This window comes from Pseudonaja textilis, chromosome 4 (genome assembly GCF_049901715.1).
Source record: "Pseudonaja textilis isolate UNSWEBS1 chromosome 4, rPseTex1.2, whole genome shotgun sequence".
Classification (NCBI taxonomy): Eukaryota; Metazoa; Chordata; class Lepidosauria; order Squamata; family Elapidae; genus Pseudonaja; species Pseudonaja textilis.
In genome coordinates, this window is record NC_141993.1 from 89,326,822 (window position 1) to 89,354,339 (window position 27,518).

The window sequence follows — 27,518 nt, forward strand, 5'->3', positions numbered from 1 at the left end:
TGGAAACCCCGAAATCTTAAATTTACTTGGAAAGGAACTCGCAAACAGCGCAGAACAGAGGCCTCCAAACTTGGCCGCTCTAAGACTGGCGGACTTCAACTCCCAGAATTCCCAGAAGTGGCCCAGTTTGGGGACCCCTGGTGTAGAAGCTTGGAAAGCCTGCCTGAGTCCAGGCATGGGGAATTCTGGGAGTTGAAGTCCACCAAGGTGTTAAAAAAAAACCCGCATGATTTAGAAGCCCACCCACCCCTAGGAGAAGATACTGAGAGGGCAGCTCCGTTCCAGACGTGAGGAGGAGGAGGAGGAGGAGGAGGAAGAAGAGCCAGATTGACCCAGAATGCCCCAGGGGAAGGACTAGCAGATCCAGAGGAGCAAGGGAGTGAGGAGGAGTCCCGCGAGGCCGGCCTTGGGGGCAGCTGCAGACTTCTTAACTATCATATCGGGCCAATCGCACGTCTGGTAGGGCTCCAAGCAGCCGGCGTAGGCCATGGCGTGGGCAACGTAGGATTGTTCCTGCACCCCGTGGAAAAGGTGAGCCATAGGTCCTTTGGCCATGATGGCCACGTCCTCCCCTCCATGGGTCTCTGACAAGAGCGGCACGGCGGCCTGCTGGTGATAATCGTTTTCCTCTGGGGAGAGAAGACCGGAGGTTAGATGGGCAGGAGGGATCTTTCAGGAAAGGTAAAAGGTAAAGGTGCCCCTCCCACATCCGTGCTAGTCATTTCCGGCTCTAGGGGGCGCTGCTCATCTCCGTCACCAAAGCCGAAGAAGAGCCAACGTTGTCCGAAGACATCTCCGTGGTCCTGTGGCTGGCCGGACTAAACGCCTCCGAAGGCGCAAGGAACGCTGTTCCCTTCCCACCAAAGGGGTCCCTATTTTTCTACTTGCGTTCCTTTCGACATGCGTTCGAACTGCTAGGTTGGGCCAAGGAACGGAAGCTCACTCCGTGACACAGCGCTAGGGATTCGAACCGCTGAACTGCCGACCTTTCTGATCGACAAGCTCGGCGTCTTAGCCGCCGAGCCACTGAGCGTCCCTATTTTGGAAAAGGAAGACGCTTAAGAAAAAAAGATGGTGACCCGAACTCAGCACCCTTGATTCACTGGGGCGCCTTGGTCGAACCGCTGCATGATGGCCTCTTCGTTGCTCGCTCAAAGGAGGGCTGAGTGCCATAGCTAGACCTGTACTTAGAGTCCTCAGCTTACAACAGTTCATTTAATAACTGTTTGAAGTCACAACGCCACTGAAAACAGTGACTTAGGCCTGTTTTTCAGACTTATGACCGTTGCAGCGTCCTCGTGTGATCAACGTTTGGACGACTGGCAACTGGTTCACACTGATGACCATTTTCCCACAACCATGGCAGCGTTTCCTATGGTCCCCTGATCAAAATTCAGGCACAACTGACTCATATTTATGTCTTGGAATTATGGGGTCACCTTTGGAGACCTTCTGACAAGCACAATCAGTGGGGAAGTCAGGCTCACTTAGCAACTGTGGTCCTCACTTAATAACGCCATTGATCTGCTTAAATGGGCCAAAAGTCACTTAACAACTGTCTCGCTCAGCAACAGGAATTTACAGGAGGACTAACTGTAAACAGCAAGCAGAGCTTTGGAGATTACACCATCATGGTTGCCATATTGACTTTTCTGACCTCACCCTGCAAACACCCCTACCTAAACCAGTGACCGAAGTGTTTTTCCCTTCCAAGTTTAATTCCACCTCTGGCAGCATCCAGACAACCCTTGTTTTCCAAGCAAAGCAGGGTCTGCCCTGATTATTGATCAGAAAGGAGACCACAAGGAGATCCCAGGATATAAACTAGATGTAAAAGTCTAGGGCCGTGATGGCAAACCTATCACATGTGTGCCAGAGGTAGCACGCAGAGCCATTTGTGCCACCACATGAGTTGCAGGCAAACTTACATCACTGTGCATGTGTGCGCTGCACAGCTGATTTTCGGTGTGTTTGAGGCCTTTTTCGGCTTCCCAAAGGCTTGAGGGAGGCTTCTGCAGGCTTCTACAAGCTTTGTAGGCCGAAATCTAGCCCCGTTTAGTCACTTCCTGTTTTTCTGAAAATACCGGAAGTGATGAAACGGGCCTAGTTTTCAGCCTGCAGAAGCCCGCAGAAGCCTTCCTCAAGCCTTTGGGAGGCTGAAAAAGGCCTCAAACCCACCAAAAATCAGCTATGAGGCGCAGTGCAGGTAAGAGGGTGGCAGGGGGGATTGGGCGCGTATGCGTAGGGGGCGTGGGTGGGGCGTGCATTGCCTTCCGGGTGCTGGCTCAAGAGCGTGAGCGTGTAAGCATGCGCACAATTTTTGGCACAGGAGCCCAAAAAGCTTAGCCCACCTCTGGTCTAGGGAAAATATTCCTTGGAAAAGGGAGTAGTAGCTATATTGTTGTCCCAAAGGTACTTTTTCTGCAAGAGGCAACTGGAATTTCTTGTTTTTTTCTTTGAAGACGTTTCGCTTCTCATCTGAGAAGCTTCTTCAGCTCTGACTGAAGACCCCGGGGGATGCTGCAATGCTCATAAACGTGAAAATGGTCATAAGTCTGAGCCAGCTGCCAAGGGTCCAAATGATCACATGAGAGTGCTGCAACGGAGTGGGGAACGGAAGGATTGATGCTCCTTGCAGACAGCTGGTTGTTTGCATCCTTTTGGAGGGTCGTTGAGGCCACTTGGAGGTTTATCTGTGTCCTCAGGGTCAACCGAGTGGTGCAAATGGTTCCTGTGGCCTGCAATTTTTTCCCTCTGGAAATCCATTCCTACTCCCACCCCGTTCCAAGGGTGTCCACCCCAAACTGCATAGCTAAAAGTCTGTAGAGATTCTCCGTCATTCCAGGTCCTGGTTCTCCCAAAGGCGCTTTAGTTCAGGAGGCAACTGGACTTTCTTGTGAGTGGTGCAATGGCCTTGATCACCTCACAATCAGGAGGCTGTGAGTTTGATCCTTGGTAGAGGCAGATATTTCTCTCTCTGGGCACGCTGAGAGTATATCAGCTGAACAAAACTCTGCATTGGCTACAGGAAGGGCATCCGGCCAGTAAACACTCTGCTAGCTTCATTCAGTTGCCCAGACTCCTCCCTGCAAAGGATTATGGGGTTGTTTAAATGAAGCTGAACTGGGCTTTCTTGTTTTTTCTCTGAAGACGTCTCACTTCTCATCCAAGAAGCTTCTTCAGCTCTGACAGGACGGTGGGAAATGGAAGGATTTATACTCCTTGCAGACAGGTGATCATTTGCATCCTCAGGTGACTCTGAGGATGCAGATAAGCCTCCAAGTGGCCTCAATGCCCCTCCAAAAGGATGAAAATGACCAGCTGTCTGCAAGGAGTATAGATCCTTCCCTTCGCCGCCATCCAGTCAAGAGCTGAAGAAGCTTCTTGGGGGTGAGAAGCGAAACGTCTTCAAAGAAAAACAAGAAAGTCCAGTTGCATCTTGGGGGGAAAAAAAGAACTTTTGAGACAACCATGACTTGGATGACTGAGAATCTCCACAGACACCTGCAGATCGTGTAGTCCAATATTTTTCAATTTGGCAACTTTAAGTGGCTTGGACTCCGACTCCCAGAATTCCATGCTGGCTTGAGAATCCTGGGAGTGGAAGTCCACACATTTTAAAATGACTAAGATTAAAAACACTTGGTATCCAGGGAGTTTTTAATATTGTCCGGCGCTGCTCCTTCCTTCTATCGTTCTTACTCAAAAGCTGCCTTCCCCCCACAGTCAGTCTTTTGAGCAAACGGAACTCCCATCGTTCCCAGCCATTAACGCCATCTGGCTGGAAGAGGGATGAGAAACGCAGTTTGCTCCAGTTCAGAATTGCAGCTGGGGATTCTGGGTATGAGGGTGAGGTTGAGGGTGTCTGACTGCATCCGTCCATTGTGGGCTTTTAACCAGCCAGCCGATCTGGCTTCTGTATCCCTCTTACCAATTTCTTCCGTGGTCACATTCGGTCGGCCTTGGCCAGTGATCTGGTAGCCTGGCCCGTTGCCGTAAACGATGGAGGTGTACGGCTTGCCGTCTGTCCCAGTTTCGGGGGCTAAACCTGGAAGGAAGAAGGAGACCTTCTGAGCCATGTTTTCCAGCCTGTCTGCCTCTAGGACAACAAAGCCCATTGTGAAGCATTAACCTTCTGGCTACTTTGAATACAGTAGGAGGCCACCTACCTTCTATCTCGGGGAAGATAACCCTCAAAATACGTGAATCACAGTCTAAATTCATCAAGCTCTGGGTTATCTCCAAGGGGTGACCTAGGAGAAGGTGGCTACAGGCAACTGAAACTGGGAAGAAGACCTACTATGAGATATATGAGGTGGTGTCTTCTCCTTCCAGATGTCTTAGATCAGCCCAGGGACCTTGGAACAACTCCGTAGACGAGTATTAACAACCTTAATATACGTGGACTTCAACTCCCAGAATTCCCCAGCCGGGAGTTGAAGTCCTCACATCTGAACGTTGCCAAGATGGAGAAACATTGCCTCAGGTTATTAAGAGTTCTCACCCAGTTCTCTTTTACAAGATCTTCCATGGTTTCCCCTCCCATATTCTCATCTTTCCTGACCCATAGATTCCTCATAGGGGGCCTCCACTGTAGGTCTCATGACCTCCTTGAGGGCCAAACAACCTCTTCAGATTCTCCTCACCGAAAGCTACCCGCCTTGAGGCTGAACCGGGGGTGGGATTCGGCTAGTCCGGGCTGGTTCGGGGAAACCAGTTGTTTTATTTAGATCTGGTTCGCCAAACCGGTAGTTGAACTAACCAGCTGGCCCTACCCCTTTCAGGAGTCTCCACGCCACCCGTTTTGGATGCAGGTAAGTTCAGGGTTTCTGCGGAGTCTCTGGGAGGGGGAAAATGGCCCTCCTGAAAGTTCCAGAAGTCTGAAAACGGGCCTATTTCTAGCTTTCGGAGGGCCTCCGGAGCCCGAGGGAGGCCATTTTCGACCTTCCCTCAGAAGCCTGAGGGAAGCCTCCGGACTCTGGGAAAGGCAAAAAACGGTCATCCCGGAAGTTCCAGTAGGCCACGCCCACCCAGCAACTGTGCAGCGAACCAGTTACTTGGATTTTTGAATCCCACCCCTTGGCTGAATCCCAGGCTCTACCGAAAATGGAGGATCCCCGGAGAGTGTAGCCTCCAAAGCTGAAGACATGAGAATGGTCGGCCGTCACGACGGTCAATGTGTCCTTTTCCCTCGTGAACACCCCAGCTCGTTCGATGGCCTTGTCAAACTCGATCGCCTCCGTCAGGGCTCGCTTCGCAATACCAGCGTGGTGTCCGTGGTCAATTCTGCCTCGTGAAATGGGAAGAGCAGGTGCAACTTTTCAGATAGGGGGACTTCAACTCCCAGAGTTCATAGAGCCCAGCTGGCTGGGGAATTCTGGGAGTTGATCCACCCATCTTAGAGTTAGGTTAACAAACACTGTGTCAGGATTCCAGTGACCGCTCTAATTAAATCATGATTCTCGAGCCAAACTTCAAAAAACTTCAAAGGGTTCATTAGAGGCAACATACTGGCACTGCCCTGTATGAAGCCAACTCTGGCATACATAGTTCACAGTCCCCTGTGGCCCTGTTCTCCCACTCCCCCCTGGGTGTGTCATAAATCAGATTCTCCAACTGAGCACCTTCACGGGCTGGGTGTCATCCATCACATTCTCCAATTAAATATATTTGCAGGCAAAAGCTCTGGTAGTTTATTTATAATCTTTCAAAGATGACAGTTGGAATGTACTTCCGCTTCCAAACTGCTACACTGCTCTTCCAGATTCCTTCCCCCCCCACACACTTTTTTTTTAATGGCAACTACTAAAACAGGCATAGAAACGTTTTATGAATTGACATTCGGCTCCTCTCACTTCTTGAAGGTGACCTATATAAAGCGAAAACAAATTGAGTGCAGATATAGAATTTAGGGTTGCGAACCCCACTAGGTTGGATTTTCTGCATGGAATCTTGCTATAAGGCGATCGACCTTGACGTTCCTACTCTTTACCCAGTGTGTATGATTGACACAGTGATTTAGAGCTTTCCCTGACTTGGTTAGCCCATCCGATGTAAAAATAAGCTATTCGTTCTCCCCCTCAAAATCCTCCTCCGATCGGTTCCTCCTTCGATCGCTTGGGGAACTGAGAAGACCATCCTGGTAGAGATCCAAGACTTATCTTCAACAAAGAGATAGAAGCCCTTTGGGTTGGAACTGAGGAGTTGGATGGCCACTTCGGTCATCTCGGCCAGAGACGGGTCAGTGCTGTTGTCTCGGTTCAGCTCGTATTTCATGTCTGAAGGTTCAAAGAGGCCTGAGAAAAACAAGAAACGTTCTTCACACCGCCAGCGAAGGCCAAGGTTGAGAGTCCAGGGTTCAAACCACTCAATCACCTCACACGTGTAACGCGACCAGATAAAAACATGCTGGCTGCATTCACACAACATATAAAGCTGTGCTGGCAATATCTCAGTTAGCTTTTGGGTTGGCTCCAAATCCACCCAGTTTGCTGATTTTAAAGTTCAAATCTTAGTTTGGGGAAACTACTCATGTTTCCCTGAAAATAAGGCCCTGTCTTATTTATTTTTTTTGCTACCAAGAAAAGCACCGGGTCTTATTTTGGGGGGATGTCATCCACTGACTAACCTCACTTGCGCGCATCGCCCACGGCCTCCTTTTCGCTGTCAGAGGCCTTCAGGAACCTCTTCTTCTGTGCCCGGCAAGGCTTTCCTGAAGGCCTCTTCAGGTGAAAACGGAGCTCTGGGTCGATCTGGAGCTTTTTTCTCAGTAACAGAGGCCTTCAGGAAAGCCTTGCCAGCCTTGCCGGCTGCAGAAGAAATGGACTAGCAAGGCAGGTGTCAGGGTATGCGAGGCCTGGCTACACCTGTCCAAAGGTAAGTAGTAGGGTAGCTTCACCCCCTCTCCATCTCCACCCTAGCTTAATTTTTACCCATGCACTCTGGGGTGGGCGGGATCTTAATTAGGGCTTATTTTGTGGGTAGGGCTTATATTGGGTGCATGCGTAAAAATCAAACTAGGACTTACTTTCAGGGTAGGAAGTATTTCGGGGGAAACAGGGTAGTTAGAAAGAGGGAGGGCATTTTTAATTCTCTTCTTCCATCAGCAAACACAAATGCAACACTGTTTTCAGCATGCAATTTCGAGATGGGGGTTAAACTGCATGTCAGAATGCTGCTGTCTAAAGCTTTCCCTCTTGAGCTGGGCAGGGAAGTCCTTTCTTCTGTGTAACCTTTCACAAACACATACACACAAACGCACACAAACTGTAATAGTGAGCAGCCTGAAAACAACCCAATCTTTGTCACTAGTTTCCCCAGAATATGTAAACTGAGTTTAATAGCTATAAATTCAACTATATTTAGAGGGGGGGGAAAAAATCAGTGGCGCACACAGACACACAAAGACACACAGAGAGAAACACAAAAGCACACACAGGGGAGGGAAAACGCATTTTGAATCCTTTACCCATCAGACGGCGAACTTTTGGGTCGCTGGCGGCTTTCAACATGTCATTTCGGTTCCAAACGTATTTGCTACCCTAGAACAGAAAACCAGAGACTGGTGAGAAAGACCCCTGCCCAGGGAGGAGGTGCAAGTTGGGTCAAAAAAGTCACAATGGCGGACACCACAGTGCAGTTGAAGCTCTACCCACAATCACTGTGGTTTCTTTTTTTATCCCAGTTACAACAGGGTTTCCCAATCTCGGCTCCTTTAAGACGTGTGTCAGGATTCCAGCCGTTAAATCCTGAGTCTGGAGCCAAACTTCCAAAACTTAAAAAGGATTTATTGGGAGGTAACATGCCGGCACTGCCTGGGTGTAGCCGACTCTGAAACACCTAATTCATGGTCACCCTTGAGTCTGTTTTTTCCCCCACCCGCTGGGTGTATCCTAATAAGTACTCTCCAATGGGACACGTCCATAGCCCAGAGTCATCAATCGTGTTCTTTAGTTAGAATTTTGCAGAAACTCCCGTCACCTAGTTACAATCTCCGAAAACATTTATGGAACGCCGTTTCGGTTTTGCAAGCTGCTGCAATTCTTTCCCCCGCCCCCTTTCTGTTGGCCACTCTAAAAAGACCAGAGAAATATTTTATGAGTTGACAACATGTCTCTAACTTTCACAGCAGGGGGGTGACTTGGAACCATCACTAACTGAACAGTTGTAAGTCGCAGACTGCCTGAAATTCCCATTCTGCTAGAGAATTTTTTTTTTTTTTTTTTTTTGAGATTTGTAGTTCCCCCGCAAATGGAGGGCACCAGATTGGAGGATAGGCAGGGTGGAAAAAAAATAATGAGACTTACCGGCGAAACTTGGAGCCATTCCTCAATTAGGTTCCTGTTATCTTTACGGGTCCCTTGGGTTGAGTTTTTGGTGGGGTATTCAGGGTCTGGGGTGCCTTTGGGAGTCATGTATTTCCTGCCCCCACCCAGGACCACCTGCCAAGGAAAGGACGGGGTGCAGAAAACGTGAGTTGCTGGGGGTCCTTGGCGCTCTCTGGGCTTGGTGGTTTTCTTGCAGACGTTTCATGACCCAACTAGGTCACATCATCAGGGCTACAAAGAAATGGGGTTTATGGGAAGGCAGGAGGCAGGAGGAAGAGGAGGAAGAGGAAGAGGAGGAGGAAATCTGTGGGGTCCTTGGTGCTCTCTGAGCTGGGCTGTTTTCTTGCAGACGTTTCTGACCCAACTAGGTCACATCATCAGTGCTAGAAGGGAGTGGGGGTTTGAAGAGAGGAGGGGAGGAGGAGGAGGAGGAGGAGGAGGAGGAGGAGGAGGAGGAGGAGGAGGAGGAGGAGGAGGAGGAGGAGGAGGAGGAGGAGGAGGAGGAGGAGGAGGAGGAAGACTGGGGTCCTGGTGCTCTCTGAGCTGGGTTGTTTTCTTGCAGATGTTTCATGACCCAACTAGGTCACATCATCAGGGCTAGAAGGGAGTGGGGATTTGAAGAGAGGAGGAGGAGGAGGAGGAGGAAGAGGAGGAGGAGGAGGAGGAGGAAGAGGAGGAGGAAATCTGTGGGGTCCTTGGTGCTCTCTGAGCTGGGTTGTTTTCTTGCAAACGTTTCATCACCCAACTAGGTCACATCATCAGTGCTAGAAGGGAGTGGGGATTTGAAGAGAGGAGGAGGAGGAGGAGGAGGAGGAGGAGGAGGAGGGAGGAGGAGGAGGAGGAGGAGGAGGAGGAGGAGGAGGAGGACAACGACAACTACCATAGGGTTCCTGCTGCTTTCTGAGCTTGGTTGTTTCATTGCAGATATTTCATTACCCAACTAGGTAACATCATCAGTGCTAGAAGGGACAGGGGTTTACAGAGGAGGAGGAGGAGGAGGAGGAGGAGGAGGAGGAGGAGGAAAACAACTGTGGGTCCTTGGTTCTCTCTAATCTTGGTGGTTCATTGCAGACGTTTCACGACCCAACTAGGCAACATCATCAGTGTTAGAAGGGAGTGGGGTTTACAGAGAGGAGGAGGAGCAGGACTCCTCTAGGGTCCCTGGTGCCTTCTGAGCATTGGAAAAAAAAGAAGAAATACCACTAGAGGAAGAGATAATTTAGAAGATATTGGACTGCGCACCAATGGACAGACTTACATTGAAGATCAGTCAGGAAGAAGTTATAGAAGACACAAACCAAACGTGGAATTTATGTTATCCATGGCTGGAAAAAATGGGGGGTAAAGAATAGGAATATAATTTGCCTTGTTTAGCAGACAAAGCAATCCGGACAACACGATGTTTATTAAACACTCATTAAATGTAATAGTAGAAAATTAATAAAACATTATTTTTTTAAAAAAAAAACAAGAAAGGTCCAAGGGTGGGCTTGAAAAATTTCAGCAAATGGGTTCTCTGCTTGGGTGCTGGTGGGCATGTCCATGGTGGGTGTGGCCTAGTTGGCCTCCGCACCATGGGGGGGGGCTTATCTCCGCCCTCCCCAGGATCCGGAGGCTGGAAACGGGGCCCATTTCCGGCCTTCCAGAGTCTCCGGGATCCAAAAAGGGCCATTTGGGGACTCCTGGGAAGGGTGGGGGGTGTGGGCGGGGCCAGCCCATCATTGCAACTACTGGTTTGGCAAACCAGATGTCAAATTTACACCCGGTTCTGCCAAACCAGTGCGAACCGGTAGCAGGCCACACACACACACCTGGAAGGGTCTTCAAACAAGACCGATGGGTTTGGGCTCCTCTGACTTACTGTGAGATTCACGTTTTCGATGAGTTGCGCGGCGATGTCCTTGCAGCCTTCCGCGAGCGCTGACTTAGGCAGGTTGCTGTCGCCATACCAGTTTCGGTTCACCACATGGGCGTAATTGCCAGCCGGGGAAGCGTGCTGGACTCGCGTGGTGGTCACAATCCCCACGGACTTCCCTGTGAGGGAGGGAGAAAGGGAGAAGGGCCATTCACGCCATCAGCCTGGAACCACACCCACGGTGTGCGAAAAGCAACCGAACAACTGAGAAGCGCGGTGAAAACGACGCCTTCAGATGAAACAAGTATTCAAACCAGAAAGATACAGGCAGTCCTCGACTTACGACCACGAGGGAGCCCCCCCCCAGCTATTTTCAATTGCTAAGCGAGTCAGTTGCTGAGTGAGCTTTGACCCATTTGACCATCTTTCTTGCCACGGTTATTAAGTGAATCACTGCAGGTGTTAAGTTTAGGAACCCGGTGGTGAAGCGAATCTGGCTTTCCCTCCCTTGATGTCGCTTGTCAGAAGGTCGCAAAAGGAAATCAAGGGATCCCCCCGCCACCCCGGGGACACGGCAACTGTCATAAATACGAGTCAGCGGCCAAGTGCCCCAATTTTGATCACATGATCATAGGGGTGTGGCAACGGTCGTACACATGAAGAAGTCATAAGTCGCTTTTCCCCCCCAGTCCCGTTGTAACTTGGAATGGCCCCTAAACAAATGGTTGTAAGTCGAGGATTACCTGTGTTGCTTGCATAAATCCATCCACTCCATTCTGGCGTGCAAAAATATGGTGTGCATGCAATAATGAAAGTGAGAGTGAGAGTGAAAGTAAAACTGAAAGTGTGGGTGAAAGTGAAAGTGAAAGTGGTGAAATGGAAGGTGTATGTGCAGGAGAAACTTAAGGTGTGTGTGAAAGTGAAAGTGTAGGTGCAGGTGAAAGTATGTGAAAGTGTAGGTGTAGGTGAATGTGAATGTGTAGGTGAAAGTGAAAGTTTGGTGAAAGTGTAGGTGCAAGTGAAAGGTGGGTGGAAGTGACAGTGAAGATGAAGGTGAAGGAGAAGGTGAAGATGAAGGTGAAGGAGAAAGTGGAAGTGAAAGTGAAAGTGAAAGTGAAGGATTTATTCATTCATAAAGTTCACCAACCCCACATTCCCCGTTTCCGATCCTCTCCTCCTTACCAACCAGCTGAGCCCGCTTCAGGACTGAAATGACTTCGTTGCCCGCCGTTGTATTGCACTGGTTAAACCGGGCGGCGGCGCTCACGCCAATGGTCATGTAGTTGGCCTTCACCCCACAGAGGTAGGCAGTGGCCGTTCCCGCACTGTCAGGCACTTGGCGGTCCACGTTGTAGGTCTGCACAGAGCAAGAGAGACAGCTGGGAGGAAGCCCCGAGCCTCCAGGCTCCCAGGGGTTCAAAACAGCTTCTCCGGGTTGGAGGGGAGGGCATGGCGGGGGGAGGAGGAAAGGCCAGCCCTACTCTTGGGTACAAGCGGCCCAGGCAGACCCGGTTCAAACCAGCTCTCCCTCTTTTATATCAGAAAAATTGCAGAATACAGGTAGTCCTTGACTTATGACCACAATTGAGCACCAAATTGTCTGCACCAAATGAGAAAAGTACGGCTTCTTAGCCCTTTCCTTACCACTTTCTATAGAGGGACAATTGAAAGTATCCTGTCACTGAATTATTGTCTCTTCCCATCCCTTCCTTTCCCTTCTTTTCTCTTCTCTACTCTTCTCTTCCCTTCCTTTCTCTTTTCTTCCCTTCCCTTCTCTTTTTCTCTTCCCTACTCTTCTCTTTTCTTCTCTTCCCTTCTCTTTTTCTCTTCCCTTCTCTTTTCTTCTCTTCCCTTCTCTTTTTCTCTTCCCTTCTCTTCTCTTCCCTTTCCTTCCCTTTTCTTTTCTTCTCTTGCCTTCCTTTCTCTTCTCTTCCCTTTCCTTCTCCTCTCCTGTCCTCTCATCCCTTTTCTTCTCATCCCTTCTCTTCTCTTTTCTCTTCCATTCTCTTCCCTTCTCTTTTCTTCTCTTTTCCCTTTCCTTCCCTTCTCTTTTGTTCTCATCCCTTCTCTTCTCTTTTCTCTTCCCTTCCCTTCTCTTTTCTTCTCTTCTCTTCCCTTTCCTTCCCTTCTCTTTTGTTCTCATCCCTTCTCTTCTCTTCCCTTCTCTTCCCTTCTCTTTTCTTCTCTTCCCTTCCCTTCCCTTCTCTTTTGTTCTCATCCCTTCTCTTCTCTTCTCTTCCCTTCTCTTCCTTCTCTTTTCTTCTCTTCCCTTCCCTTTCCTTCTCTTCTCTTCTCTTCGCTTCTCATCTCTTTTCTCTTGCCTTCCCTTCCCTTCTCCTCTCCTCTCCTCTCTTTTCTTTTCATCCCTTCCCTTCCAATCCCATCCCATCATCGGTTTGTCTTCTCTTGTCTTCTCTTGTCATCATCTGATCTGATCTGATCATCTTTTCTGTGTCCCAGGAACTTTTGAGAACAGGGAAAGACAAGTTCCCCCTGCCCGTCCCCGTCCACGAGGAAATCCACTGGGAGCGCCAAGGTCACAAAAATAAATGCATCGGCTTCCTACCTTGGAAAGCGCCACGAACGGAAAAGCATCCATACTTAAAGGTGACTCAGGAGTCGGCGGGTTCTGCATGTGCCCCTTCAGGATGCGGGTGGCTGTGATGGTGGGAATGCCCATCCCTGCCGGGGAGACAAACTCAGCATGAGAAAACCTGCACGGCTGAATTAGACCCTCCTTCGTTCTGCAACGACCGTTCCTTCGACGGGAAAAATAAAAAAAAAATTATGTTCCATTCGTCCGTGCAAATATCAACTTGCACGGCAGTCACCTTGTAGACCCCAAGGATGAAAAATGACCTGGAAAGAGGTCACCTGTCTTGTCCTTCCGCAGTGGCTCTTCCACAGATTAACACGGCATCCTTTTTCATGCCCACGAGTCCTAATTACTGTCAGAGGTCTGTTTTCTGTCTTGTTGGGTTGCAGAACCAAACCCAGGGTTAGGAGTCTACCGGTTTGGACTGGTTCTATAGAACCGGTTGTTATGATTATGCACGATTCAGAGAACTGGCAAATCATGCCCCTGGCTGGTCCGTCTCCAGTCCACCTGCCCTGCCCCTCTCCTCTCCGCCCAGTCAGTCCTTATTGCTCATGCCCGACATTGCTGGCTGCATTCTCCTCTGCCCAGTCGCTTCTTAAGGCCTTTTCCCCCTCTCCCAACGATCAGCTGTTCCGATGATCAGCTGTGCGGGGATCCCCCTCGCTGTCTTATTGTTTCACCCAGGAAGCAAAAGGGGGTACCAGGATTGGGAGCGAGGTGGGTGGGTGCTACATGTCTTCCCCCCACGCTCTGTTTTTGCCTTCCTGGGCCCCAGGGAAGCTTCATGGGAGCAAAAACACCCCCCCCCAAAAGAGGCTTCCCTGAGGCCCAGGAGGCAAAAAAAAAATAAAACCCAGGGGAGAGGTGCTGCAAAAAAAAATGAAAGAAAAAGCCACGCCCACCCAGTCACGTGGCCACGCCCACCTAGACACGCCCACAGAACCCGTTGTTAAAAAAATGTGAATCCCACCCCTGACCAAACCAGACGGTTATGGAGGTGCAGATGATACACTCAATCATTCCCCTGTGAAACTGGATCAGCAGCTCCTTGGGCAGTTTGAGCTTTCTGAGTTGGCGTGGACTATCTGTATCTTAATATTTTCATCCTTGGTTATTTATTTATTTGTTTGTTTGTTTGTTTATTTATTTATTTGCATTTCAGTAGTTAATGCCACTCCACTTCCTCTTTTGTTAGATCTGTTTCTTTGGAACAAATTAAACCCTCCTAGCAGTACATTCCAGTCATAGGTTTCATATGCCACGAAGTTTCGGTAATAGCCAGAATGCTGTATCTGCCCTCATGTACTAGGACTTCAAGTTCTCCACAATTGTTCCTCATACTTTGATATACAGGCATTGGAGTCCTGGAACGTGATGTACTAATAGATCACAAACTACTTCTTGGTAAGCTGGTAGAATGTGGAATAGACAACATCACCACCAGATGGATTCATGACTGGCTGACAAACCGTACTCAATGAGTAGTACTTAATGATACTACATCCACATGGAGGGAAGTAAGCAGTGGGGTACCACAAGGCTCCATCATAGGCCCAGGACTCTTCGATATCTTCATTAATGGCTTGGATGAGGGAATAGAAGGGGAACTTGTTATGTATATGTAAACAACGTAGTTGGGTTGACAATATATAAATTACAAATATATATGTTTGTAGCTTTAAGGAAAAATACTGTAATGTATTATGGTGTATTCTGGTTGGTTAATTATGCTACAAGTTGCCTTAAGAGGGAGCTATAGATCATGGTTTAATTCTCTTTCTCTTTTTCACAGATGATCTCTCTTTATACTGATACTGACTATGGACTGATACTGACTAACCCTGTGTGCATATCCTTTTTATACAAGGGTTACTCTGCACATATCCTAACAGAACTCATCAAATTTGCAGATGACACTAAGCTGGCAGGAGTAGCCAATGCCCCAGAAGACAAGCTCAGGATCCAAAAAGATCTTGACGGACTGGAACAATGGGCTCTGTCCAACAATATGAAATTTAATGTGGAGAAAAGCGAGTTTTTACATTTAGAAAAGCTAAAGGCACAGGTACCAATCAGATGGTACCTGACTCAATAGCGGTAACTGTGAGAGGGATCTTGGAGTCCTAGTGGACAATCACTTAAATAAGAGCCAGCCGTGTGGCTGCAACAGCCAAAAAAAAGCCAACACAGTCCTAGGCTGCATAAACAGAGGGATAGAATCAAGATCCTGTGAAGTGTGAATACTACTTTATAAGGCCTTGGTAAGGCCACACTTGGAATACCGCATCCAGTTTTGGTCACTAAATTATAAAAAAAGATGTTGAGATTCTAGAAAGAGTGTAGAGAAGAGCAACAAAGGTGAGTGGGGATAAAAGATATGAAGAATGGTTGTAGTAATTGGGTATGTCTAGTCTAGTGAAAAAGTGGAATAGCGGGTGAAATGATAGCCGTCTTACGATATCTGAGGGTCTGCCCCAAAGAGCAGGTGGTCAATCTGTTCTCCAAAGAGCCCAAAGGCAGGACAAGAAGCAATGAATGAAAATTAATCAAGGAGAGAAGGAACTTAGAATTAAGGAGAAATTTCCTGACAGTGAGAACAATTAACCAATGGAACTACTTGCCTCCAGAAGTTGTGAATGCTCCAACACTGGAAGTTTTTAAGAAGAGATTGGACAATCATTTGTCTGAAATGGTGTAGGGTTTCCTGCCTAAGCAGGGGGTTGGACTAGAAGACCTCCAAGGTCACTTCCAAGTTTGTTATTCTTTCATTCCTTTTCAATATCTCTGAAGCAAAACGGACAATGTAAAGATGGATTTTTTCATTGCATTCCATTTGTTCACCAGCAATGAAGCATAACCTGATTGGATCAAGGAATGAAAAACACAAACAAATGTTTTCTTGCAAAGCTGAAATCATAAAAAAGTTAGAATATTGTGGGCATGTAATGCAACGCCCGGAAAAATACGGCATCCTTCACTTAATCCTCCAGGGAAAGATTGAAGGCAAACGAAGTCCAGGCAGAAGAAAAACATCATGGCTTCAAAATCATGTAAGGGACTGGTTTGGACAACACCAGCTTGTTTTGGGGCAGTTGTTGATAAAAATAGGTTCACCAACATGATTGCCAACGTCCGATGACGGATATGGAAGACGAAGATGAAGATGAAGATGAAGATGAAGATGAAGATGAAGAAGAAGAAGAAGAAGAAGAAGAAGAAGAAGAAGAAGAAGAAGAAGAAGAAGAAGAAGAAGAAGAAGAAGAAGAAGAAGAAGAAGAAGAAGAAGAAGAAGAAGGCTGAACTCTTGAGTAGAAGCGAGATTTCTATAACCACTTGAAGGAGAAAATCGAATGCTGCAATAATTCCATATAAAGAAAGAGAGAGAAAGGCCAAGAAAGAGCATAATAATTCTGATTCAGCCATCCGGTTAGGCTTCACCCTGGAGTAACTACTCACCATCTCCCAGAAAAAGGATGAGGTTCTTGGCCTTGTAGTTGCGGTATTGTAACCGGTTCGCTTTCTGAATGGCTTTATCCGCCAGTTGATTCCAGAACGACGGTTTTTGTTCTTCCACTGGGAAGAAAGGAGAAAGAAAGGGATTAGGATCAACACTGAACTGTTCAATTGTTCAAATGTTGTAGCTTGTTGGTCCTTGATGGTGTAAATTTGTGTGTCCTCAGCAATTTTAAGGTGGGAAGACTTCAACTCCCTGTCGGCTGTTCCTCCTCTCCCTCAGAGTCAGTCTCCACCAGGGGCAGGACCCCGTTGTAGCTTTGAATGGTCACTGAACAGGCGGTTGTAATCAAGGTTTATCCTGTATTTCTTGATCAAATTTATAGACTGCTCTTCTTGCCGAGTGACTTCCATTCTGTAAAATGGGAACATCCTTGATTTGTCTAGGGTCTTTGGGGGGGTTTGTTTGTTTGCACAATTCTATTGAGCCTTGCCTTTTTCAGAGTTTTTCTACTGAAATCCTCAGTCTGAAGCAGCTCGGAATTAAGTATAATTCTTTATTTGCAATTATTCTCCTCTGCCCTCAACCGTCACACAAGCTCAGGCATTGCCAAGCCGTGATCTAAATGCACAACCTGTTAGCTCCGCTCTTATTGTGTTTACACACCTCCTTAATGAGCACCAGGTCCCAGGTGATTACATGCAATTACAAGCAAACGCAGTTAAAACTAAACAACTCAAGCAAAACAGTAAAATCAACGGAGAAAGGACCCTTGTTTCGGGACAGCAACTTGTCTGAAAAAGTATCGGGTCTCCTGATTGAGTAAGGGGGTTGGGCTAGATGACCTACAAGGCCCCTCCCAACTCTTTATTCTGTATTCTGTACTAGCTCGATACCCGTGCTTGCTACGAAACTATGTGATCGGGCTTAGATTTTTGGGAGGAAAATAAAGGGGGGCGGGGGCGGAATTGTACCTCTGCCTACCAGCATCCATCGGTATTCATCTGGCTAGCGTCCTGTCTCCAGTGTGTGAGAGAGTTGAAGGCTGTTTGGAAACTGAAACAGTATTTGCTGTGTGAGCAAGAAGGAGACAGCAAGGAGCCTGGGCTTAGCTTAGCTCAACTATTCTATACTAAAGTTGCTTGGTGCTGTGAAACTCCTCTGCTTGTGTTTTGCATTTGGAACAGATTTCTTTTCAGGTGGGGAGCATCAGAGCACGATAATAATAATAATAATAATAATAATAATAATAATAATAATAATAATAATAATAATAGTAATACAGGAAATACTAATACTCTGATGGTCATTTCGAAAAATCCTTTCTTAGTGGGCACCTAGAAGCCAAGAGGAACATACGGGCCACATTTCAAGTTTTACAGCTTTACGGTTCTGGAGATTTTGTGATGATCCATTAGTGGTATTTTGCTTTTATATAGAGAGATTCTTGCTGTCGTTTTTAATTATCTTTAATTATTTTTAATTATTGATTAAGATTTTTAATTATTGATTATTGTACCAATCTAAATGAACAAATGAAATGAAGACATAAATTACTGGAAATCGCTTGAGGTCAAAATAAACCCCAAAGCTCAAATTAGCCTCAGGACAATTCTCTTCTTGCAGTAGCTGTGTTTGTTTTCCCCAGCTAGCAGAGATAAACGTGCATCGATTCATTGGTGCAAAAACATATTTTTTGTATGTTTTTATTTATCACAATACTGCCGTTTGGCCAGAAACAAAGAATGGCCATTGGTCAGACTCTTGAGGTGTCCGGAAGGAGGTCAAGAAAGTCAAAATGGCCACCTTATTAGCAGAAAAAAAAACCCTTGCTTTCCTCATGGCTCTCATCTTGACCATAACCTCCAGGCAGAAGTTCACTTGCATTATTTCAGTCAATCCTAACATTCTTTCATCATAGCCTATGGATACCCCCAACTAATATGTCCATTTTACAGATGGGAACACTAAGGCAGTGAATTGGAATCTACTGGATCCATCCTTCCTTTCGCTACTGGAGCCTAGAAATTGTGCGAATCAGATTCATAAGGGGGTCTCCCCACCCACCTAATAGGTCAGCTGCTCCCTAAAATCTAACACTGAATCTTCCCCCGACCATCTCTGGCGAATCACCTAGTCTAGCCGTGCCTCTAGTTTTTCAAACTTGGCCATTTTAAGATATGGGGATATCCTCAGCCAGGCTGGGGAATTCTGGGAATTGAAATACACGTGTCTTAATGAGGTTTCTCTGGGAGTTGAAGTCTACACGTCTTGAACGGAATTCTGGGAATTGAAGTCTACATATCTCAAAGGGAATTCTGGGAGTTGAAATAAACACGTCTGAAAGGGAATTCTGGGAGCTGAAATAAACACGACTCAAAGGGAATTCTGGGAGTTGAAATAAACACGTCTGAAAGGGAATTCTGGGAGCTGAAATAAACACGTCTGAAAGGGAATTCTGGGAGTTGAAGTCTACATATCTCAAAGGGAATTCTGGGAGTTGAAATAAAAACATCTCAAAGAGAATTCTGGGAGCTGAAATAAACACGTCTGAAAGGGAATTCTGGGAGCTGAAATAAACACGTCTGAAAGGGAATTCTGGGAGTTGAAGTCCACAGGTTTTAAAATTGCCAAGTTTGAAAAAGAAAGTGCTAGTGGATGCCTCCCAAATGTACTGGACCACATGTCCCATCTTCCACTATCAGCAGCTGAGCATTATAACTCCACATCATGGAAAGCGGAGGGCATCATGTCTGAATTTGGGTATGTGAGAAGAATTGGAGAGAAAAACAATTTGTAATTTATGGTTTGTTTTGTTTTGTATGTTCCTTGGAGTTTGTACCTTCATTCACCATCAAGACACTTGTTCCTATTTTTAATCAGGATTGTGATAAACCGAAGCCTGGAATTTTTTCCTTCGCTCCCGCTTGCAAAGTAAGCAAATGTCAAGATTACAATAGCTTGAATGTTTATTTAACAATTTAGCCCCATCATGCAGAATCAATTGCTCATTAACTGCTTGGTTTATCATGCACAAGGGCATTTTTGATAAAATGTCAACTCCCTGCCCTGATAAGACAATCATCAAATATTTAAACTGTGGGAAAATAGGAAGACAGTGAAATGCAGAAGAGAAAATGTTTTCAGGCATTTCTCTCTGGAACCAAAAGTCTCCAAACGTGGCAACTTTAGCTGGCGTGCAAATTACCAATGAGCGATTACAAATTGCAAACTATTTTCCCCCCTTCCAATTCTTCTTACATACCTAAATTCAGACACGATGCCTTCCAGGCTTTCCTTGTGGAATTGCAATGCTCAGCTACAGACGGGGAAGATGGGACACGTTGTCCAGTACATTTGGGGGCATTCACTAGAGCTGTCTTTCTCAAACTTGACAACTTTAAAACCTGTGGACTTTGCCTCTCAGCCCTTTTAAGATATGAAGACTTCAATTCCCACAAATCTTTATCAGATGTGTAGACTTCAACTCCCAGAATTCCCTTAATGAGGTGTGGACTTCAACTCCCATAATTCCCTTTAAAATATATGGACGTCAACTCCCAGAATTCCCTTTAAGGTGTGCAGACTACAATTCCCAGAATTCTTCATCGGACGTGTAACTTCAAATCACAGAATTCCTTTAATGAGGTTTGGACTTCAATTCCAGAAATTCCCTTTAAGATACAAAGAGTTCAAGTCCCACAATTCTTCATCAGATGTGCAGACTTCAACTCCCAGAATCCCCTTTATGAGGTGTGGACTTTAATTCCAAGAATTCCCTTTAAGATATGAAGACTTCAACTCCCAGAATTCTTCATCGGATGTGTAACTTCAACTTGCAGAATTCCCTTAATGAGATGTGGATTTCAACTCCCAGAATTCCCTTTAAGATATGAAGACTTCAACTCCCAGAATTCCCTTTAAGATATGAAGACTTCAACTCCCAGAATTCTTCATCGGATGTGTAACTTCAACTCGCAGAATTCCCTTAATGAGATGTGGATTTCAACTCCCAGAATTCCCTTTAAGATATGAAGACTTCAACTCCCAGAATTCCTCTTAAGATATGAAGACTTCAGCTCCCAGAATTCTTCATCAGATGTTCAGACTTCAACTCCCAAAATTCCCTTTATGAGGTGTGGACTTCAACTCGCAGAATTCCCCTAATGAGGTGTGGACTTCAACTCCCAGAATTCCCTTTAAAAGATGTGGATGTCAATCTGCAGCATGGTGGCTGAGGAATTCTGGGAGTTGAAGTCCACAAGAAACCATGACATCCGAACATTGTTAGCTGAGGTTAACAATAGGCAGCTAGTCTTCAAGTTACCATCACAGTTAAGATTAAAATTTCCATTGCTAAGCAAGACCGTTGTTAAGTAAGTTACCATCTTTTATTTTTGCCATGGTTTTCCTCATGGTCATGGCAGTTTCACTTAATGACTGTCATTAAATGAATCTGGCTCCCCCCTCCATTGACTTTGCTTCTCAGAGGCTGGCCGGGAAAGTTGCAAATAGCGATCCCGCGATACCAGAACGTTGCAAGTATCGTAAATATATGCACATTTTTCAAGGGCCCTGAATTTTGATCCTGTGATCATGGGGATAATGCAGCAGTTGTAAGTACAAGGACTGGATGGCAAAGTCAATTTTTCCAGCTTTGAATGGTCACTAAACAAATAATAGGAAGCTGAGGACTACCTGGATACTTTGCTACCTGTAAACCTTGTCAGGAGTAAATCCACTATAATTATTTGCAAAAAGCACATAATTTTGGGGGACATTGGCATCCAGCCAGATTTTTTTCCCCTCTTTCTTTGCAGGGGGAGGTAACTGTGACAGGCCTACCTCTCTTTTACCCGTCCCTGCCCACCCCACAGGTATCCCTACGCAAATGCTTGCTGACTCCTATTGACAGCAGAATAACTGCATTTTAGCCTCCTAAACTCCATTCTGTCCTCCTCTGTCACCAGATACTTCCCATTTCCCACCGCTGAGGTCTCGCCTGCTAAAAATCAAATCTCAAATTTAAAAAAAAAGTTCTGGTATGCACAGAATTGGAAAAGTAAAGATATCCCAAATGAATTTGCTATATTGAGGAAAATCATGAGATGCGCAGAAATGGATAAACTAACCAAGGAACGAAAAAATAAAGAAGATTCGGATTATTATAAAACATGGGGACAAATGTTATGGTTGGCTAGAGGTGAGGAAGATTCATGTAAATAAGGAATGATTATATGTATAGTTAATGTATATGGAGTGAAATTATGTAATATTATTATTGGAAAGTAAGATTGATGTTAGGAAGACTGTACCAGGTTCAACATTTTTATTGTAATTTTTGTTTGTGTGTTGGTTTAATAAAGGAAATTTTAAAAAAAATCAAACTTCAAATAAAAAATCAAACCCTTGCTTTGCTGGTTTCAGTCTTTAAGTTGAATCATGTAGGAAATTCTTCAAAGCGATATTATTTTCTTACATGAAAGCAAACTCCCCGGGGGGGGAGGGAAGCGGTTTATGGTACCCAAAATTAAATGCTATTTGTAACCACAAGACCGGTTGATCATGGGGGAACTAACTGCGAAGAACTTTAGCAGGCAAATTGGATTGATGCTAACCAGGTTCGTTGCAGGCTAAATGCAAATCTGCAAATTCAGGCTTGGAAGTTAGTTTAAGGTCCCGGGTTTTTAGGCCATGAGCCACAAAACATGAATTTCAATGAACAGGCTAAACCAGCTGGACAAATCTCGCCTTAAACAATAATGCATGGATGTTTGGAAGACTTAAAAAAGGACGGATCAATTGCATGATTGACGTTAGAGGTTTGCAGAGATCTGTTTGTTCCCTGCAAACAGAGCGAAGAGGTATCGGCAAACATAACCACAGGTTCCCTTTTAAGCATAACAAACAAAATTCTCTATTCCCCCCTCCACCCCTTTCAAATCTGATTGAAGAAATTCCTTTGCAGGGATGGGGCTTAGAAGCTGAATTTGAACCCACGACTGGTTTTTCCTTTGCAAAGGAACGGCTCGGCTGAGCAGCCACTGGCTGGGAAATTTAACGTCTGAGTTGGTATCAGTGGTGGGATACAATTTTTTTTTACTACCGGTTGGTTCTGTGGGCATGGCTTGGTGGGCATGGTGTGGCTTGGTGGGCATGGCAGTGGAAGAATACTGCAAAATCCCCCTTCCCTCCCCACCCCACTAACCTGCTTTCCAGCTCCGTTCTCCTGTGCAGGGCAACCAAAGGAAGACCCAGCCAATCCGCTGGGACTCAGGAGGCGGAGAATAGATGGGGGCGGAGCCAATCAGAGATGGGATTTGCCAGTTCTCCGAACTACTCAAAATTTCTGCTACCGGTTCTCCAGAACTGGTCAGAACCAGCTGAATACCACCTCTGGTTGGTATCATCGCTGGCGGAATTTCAGAGAAGGCCAAATTTTTCCAATCTGCCTGCCCTAAACCAAAATTCCAATCAAGCGGTGGAAAAAATAGGAAAAGATCAATTCGCTCTAAAACACGGCAATCAGTCTGCCTCCCCATTGGTGCTGGGATGGAAGGCTGAGCTAAGCAGGGGTGGGATTCTACCAGTTCGCACCTATTGGCTAGAACCGGTTGTTAACATTCTAAGCAGTTTGGAGAACCAGTTGTTAGAAGAAATTACTGGGCTAATCCCGTAAGGAAGGCAGGAAGGAAACATTCTGGTGTTGCTTACAGAAACTGCCTCTCCATTAATCCTTCTTGGCAGGAGTAGACTTCCTGTCTCAGGAACTTCTCCGGAGTTTTTTTTCCCTTCCTTTGCTGGTACTTTGTGTGGAGTGACTATTCAAAGTTACAGTGGCACTGAAAAAAGTGACTTATGACCATTTTTCACACTTACGACTGTTGCAGTATCCCCACAGTCGCGAGAGGCCAGGCGAGGAGATGCGTGCCTCAATGTGAGTGATGTTGAGTTGGCCACGCCTAGCCAGTCACATGACCACCAAGCCACGCCAACCAACTAAGCCACGTACCAGTTGTTAAAAAAAAATTGAATCCCAGCCCTGGAGCTAAGGCCCTGGGACGACGCAATAGACTTCGGGATTTTCCTCCAGAACTTAGCCAAAAGGCATCTGAAACAACTGAAAGAACCGCTTGCAAACAGAACCGGTGCTGAAGCGTCATGACCCCGAGCAGCCCTTCGTCATCCAGGGATGTGGCAGTGGGAGCAGTGTTACTCCAAAGAAGTAACCAAGGAAGCCTACAGCGCCCGGTATTCCCAGGGCGGTCTCCCATCTGAGTACTAACCAGGCCTGACCCTGCTTAGCTTCCGAGATCAGAGGGTGTGTGTTCAGGGTAGTATGGCCGTAGAAGGGACCAAGGGTGCAGCAGAGGGTTGCAGGCTGTCGCAGCCAAAAACAGGGCCTGGGAGGACTCGCGCAGCCCCCCGCCCCCACCCCACAAGCTCAGTTTTCTCTGGAAGAGGGCTAGCAAAACAAACTAAAAGCAAAATAAAACGAGAAATGCTTCTCCTTTTGCATTTGAGCCTCCAAGAAGGGACAGGAAAGGAGAAAGGGAAAGAGGAAAAGGAAAGTAGGAAAGTTGGGAAGAGAGCAAGGAAGGAAAAGGAAGGAAAGAGGGGGAGGAAGAAGAGAGAAGGAAAAGAGAGAGGGAGGGGAAGGAAGGAAGGAAGGAAGGAAGGAAGGAAGGAAGGAAGGAAGGAAGGAAGGAAGGAAGGAAGGAAGGAGGAAAGGAGGGAAGGAGGGAAGGAAGGAAGGAAACAGGGAGCGAGGGAAGGGAGGAGGGAGGGAAGGAAGGAGGGAGGGAGGGAAAGAAGGAAGGAGGGAGGGAAGAAGGGAGGGAAGGAGGGAGGGAAAGAGGGAGGGAGGGAGAGAAAGAAGGAAGGAAGGAGGCAAGAAAGGAGGGAGGGAGGGAAGGAAGGAAGGAGGGAGGGAGGGAGAAGGAAGGAAGGAGGGAGGAAAGAAAGGAGGGAGGGAGGGAAAGAAGGAAGAAAGGAGGCATGAAAGGAGGGAGGGAGGGAAGGAAGGAAGGAAGGAAGGAGGGAAGGAAGGAAACAGGGAGCGAGGGAAGGGAGGAAGGGAGGAGGGAAGGAGGCAAGAAAGGAGGGAGGGAAGGAAGGAGGGAGGGAGGGAAAGAAGGAAGGAAGGAGGCAAGAAAGGAGGGAGGGAGGGAAGGAAGGAAGGAGGAGGAAAGAAAGGAGGGAGGGAGGGAACGAAGGAAGGAGGGAGGGAGGAAAAGGAGGAAGGAAGGAGGAAAGAAAGGAGGGAGGGAGGGAAGGAAGGAAGGAGAGAGGGAGGGAAAGGAGGAAGGAAGGAGGAAAGAAAGGAGGGAGGGAGGGAAGGAAGGAAGGAGGAGGGAGGGAAAGGAGGAAGGAAGGAGGAAAGAAAGGAGGGAGGGAGGAACGAAGGAAGGAGGGAGGGAGGGAAAGGAAGGATAGTTTAGCATGTTTAGCCCTTGGCTACCAACAGCCCTGCTGCCCTTTCGCCACCGCAGCCTCAACTGAGCCCAAAATTTACACTGCTAAGCGAGACGATTGTGAAGTAAATTTTTTTTTGCCCCATTTTCCAGCCTTTCCTTCCACAATTGTTAAGTGAATCCGTGCCCTTGTTCAGTTAGTAACAGGGTTGTTAAGTGGAACGGGTGTTTCCCCTTTGACTTTTGCTGGTCAGGTCACAAAAGGGGATCCCACAACCCCAGGACACTGTTGCAACCGTCCTAAATACGAGTCAATCGCCAAGCGCCTTGAATTTTGATCACGTGGCCATGAAGGGGTGCGTGTGCTTACAACGGTCGTAAGGGTGAAAAAAATGGTCCTAAGTCACGTTTTTCGGTGGGTGTCAACGGTCACTAAATGAACTGTTGTTGAGGACGACCAGTGCAAATATCTGTTCTGTGAAAGCACAAAACTACCTTCTGTATCTGTGCATGGCCATATCCTGTTTTTCTTAAATTTACTTTTACTTATTCAGTTCTGATAGCCGCCCAACTCCATCAAGTGACTCTGGGAGCAGACTCAGAATTTTAAAGTGATCAAAAAGAGTTAAAAACAATTGAAAAAACAAACAAACATGAAAGCCGTAAAAACACCTGCTAACTAAATATGTACAAACAGCAGCTGTGATGATTACTTAATCGACTAACAGTAAAAATCCAGCAACAGGGCTCTTCGTATATTATCCTTGCAGAATTTCAGAAAGTATCAGAGTTGGAAGGGACCCTGGAGGTCTTCTAGTCCAGCCCCCTGCTTAAGCAGGAAACACTATACCAGTGGTGGCTAACCCTTTTGGGGCTCCTGTGCCAAAAACTGTGTGTGCGCTTGTGTGCGTGCGCTCGCATGCCAGCACCCAGAAGGCAATGTGCGCGCCCCCCACACCTCTGTGCATGCGTGTGCAATTCCCCCCTCACGCCCCCTTACCTGCACTGCACCTCCCAGCTGATTTTTGGCCCGTTTGAGGCCTTTTTCAGCCTCCCAGAGGTTTGAGGAAAGCTTCTGCAGCATTTGCAGGCCGAAAAATGGGCTCGTTTCTTCACTTCCGGAAATACCAGAAGTGACGAAACGGGACTATTTTGGGGCCTGCAAAGGCTTTCCTCAAGCCTCTGGGAGGCCGAAAAAGGCCTCAAACAGGCCGAAAATCAGCTGTGAGGCGTGCATGTGCGCAGTAAGGTAAGCTTGCCTGCGGCTCGCGCGCTGGCACAAATGGCTCTGCGTGCCACCTGTGGTAGGAGTGCCATAGGTTTGCCAGCACGGCACTATACCATTTCAGACAATGGCGGCTGTTCAATCTCTTCTTAAAAACCACCAGGGATGAAGCTTCTAGAAGTTTTCCACAACTTCTAGAGGCAAACTGTTCCGTAGGTTAACTGTTCTAACTGTCAGGAAAATTCTTCTTAATTCTAGTTGGATCTCTCCTGGATTATTTTCCATCCATTTCTTCTTGTCCTGCCTTCAGGTGCTTTGGAAAATAAATTGACTGGAATACCGCTCTCATGTCACCCCTGGTCCTTCTTTTCTCTAGACTAACCATACCTAATTCCTGCGACCCTTCATCGTATGTTTTTGTCCCCTAATTTTGGAGTTTCCTGCTTCTTTGCCCATCTCCAACTCACGATATGTCAGCCGTTTCCACCGGATCAACCTTCCCTAACAAATCTTTTTATTTTTAATTTTGACAACAAACATAGACAAACACACGAACACAAAACATAAAACCATCTTTCCATTGTACAGTGTATCGGTTGGTACCTATCTCTTGCACACATAATATTAACAGTCTTTCCCTCCTAAACTTAAATTAAAGGTCATATTGTGTAAATCAGCTATCCACATCGTATTATATTGTTATCAAATCATTATTGGACTTAGATTGTAAGTTCATGTCATCCTTTTCGAGCCAATCTCAACTTTTACAACGTCTAGTTCATAATATCATTCATTTTGCAATACTCAAATATGACGTATCATTACAATGTATAACCTTTATTATATCTATATTACAGTATGTTTTATTTCTCTACTTAGCCATTGATAAAATAAATCCCGTATTTTATAATATTCTTTCTCTTCTTGCTCTCTAATAGCAAATTATCAATCTACTCATTTCTGCACATAGCGTTATTCTTCCCTAAGAAATCTGAAGGGGGCTCCCTTCACATAGTTCTGTTAATCAGAATTCTCCTCCTTTGCGTCTCTACATCCCATAAGGTGTCCTCTTATACTGGCCACCCCATGCCAGCCCACCTGCCCAATTTACCTGGGATAAGTGCAGCGGTAAATGACACCAACCCCAGGACTAGTCCTGCCCGCCACATGTCTGCAGGTACAGCTGAGCACGCGGTCAGATGGTAAGGAAGGACCTCGCCAAGATCTGAGGCTTATAAGAACAAACCGCAAGGAACTTTGGACAGCGAGAGGGCGACGGGAATCCTTGGGCAGCCACGTTCGTTCGTTCTCTCTGGGTCCTACCTGGGTACGAGTTATACAACTTTTGGCACCAGGAAGTATTGATATATAGCTGCAAGAATTTGGACCTGTGCCCAGGGCTAAGCCCTGTTTTGTTTTTGTTCTGCTTTTACTCCTGACAAGTAAGGCTTCTGTTCCAAGCTTCTAGTCCTCATCCTTCGCTTGCATCAGCCTGGCCTTGGTTTCTTCTCCCAAATCTTGAATGAATGAATTTTTGAAAAAAATATTCTACACAAGAGCGCAGGCTCACTTTCTGTTGGGCTTGATCATCTTGGTTCTTCCTGTCACTTGAACTACGGTTCTGGAAGTGTTTATGCTCTGGTG

At 46.5% G+C, this 27,518-nt stretch overlaps 1 protein-coding gene across 1 annotated transcript; it reads right to left on the reverse strand.

The window, feature by feature from the left end:
* Positions 1-27,214, reverse strand: ALPI (alkaline phosphatase, intestinal). The gene is made up of 11 exons (XM_026721001.2): positions 26,986-27,214; positions 16,238-16,354; positions 12,749-12,864; positions 11,365-11,539; positions 10,189-10,361; positions 8,307-8,441; positions 7,469-7,541; positions 6,162-6,296; positions 5,102-5,293; positions 3,932-4,048; positions 1-629 (listed from the first exon to the last, which is right to left on the reverse strand). Exons 1-11 carry the CDS (start codon positions 27,041-27,043, stop codon positions 355-357), a joined length of 1,566 nt encoding a protein of 521 aa, XP_026576786.2. The 5' UTR covers positions 27,044-27,214; the 3' UTR covers positions 1-354.
* Between the last annotated feature and the right edge of the window lie 304 nt (positions 27,215-27,518).

Bases quoted from the DNA above. Each gene is read 5' to 3' on its own strand.
- ALPI (XM_026721001.2), bottom strand. From the start codon at position 27,043: ATGTGGCGGGCAGGACTAGTCCTGGGGTTGGTGTCATTTACCGCTGCA. The intron at 10,362-11,364 runs GTAAGGAGGAGA...CCTCCCTCACAG, and splicing joins GAAGCGGGCTCAGCTGGTTG to GGAAGTCCGTGGGGATTGTG. The intron at 6,297-7,468 runs GTAAAGGATTCA...TGTTTTTCTCAG, and splicing joins AAAAGTTCGCCGTCTGATGG to GCCTCTTTGAACCTTCAGAC.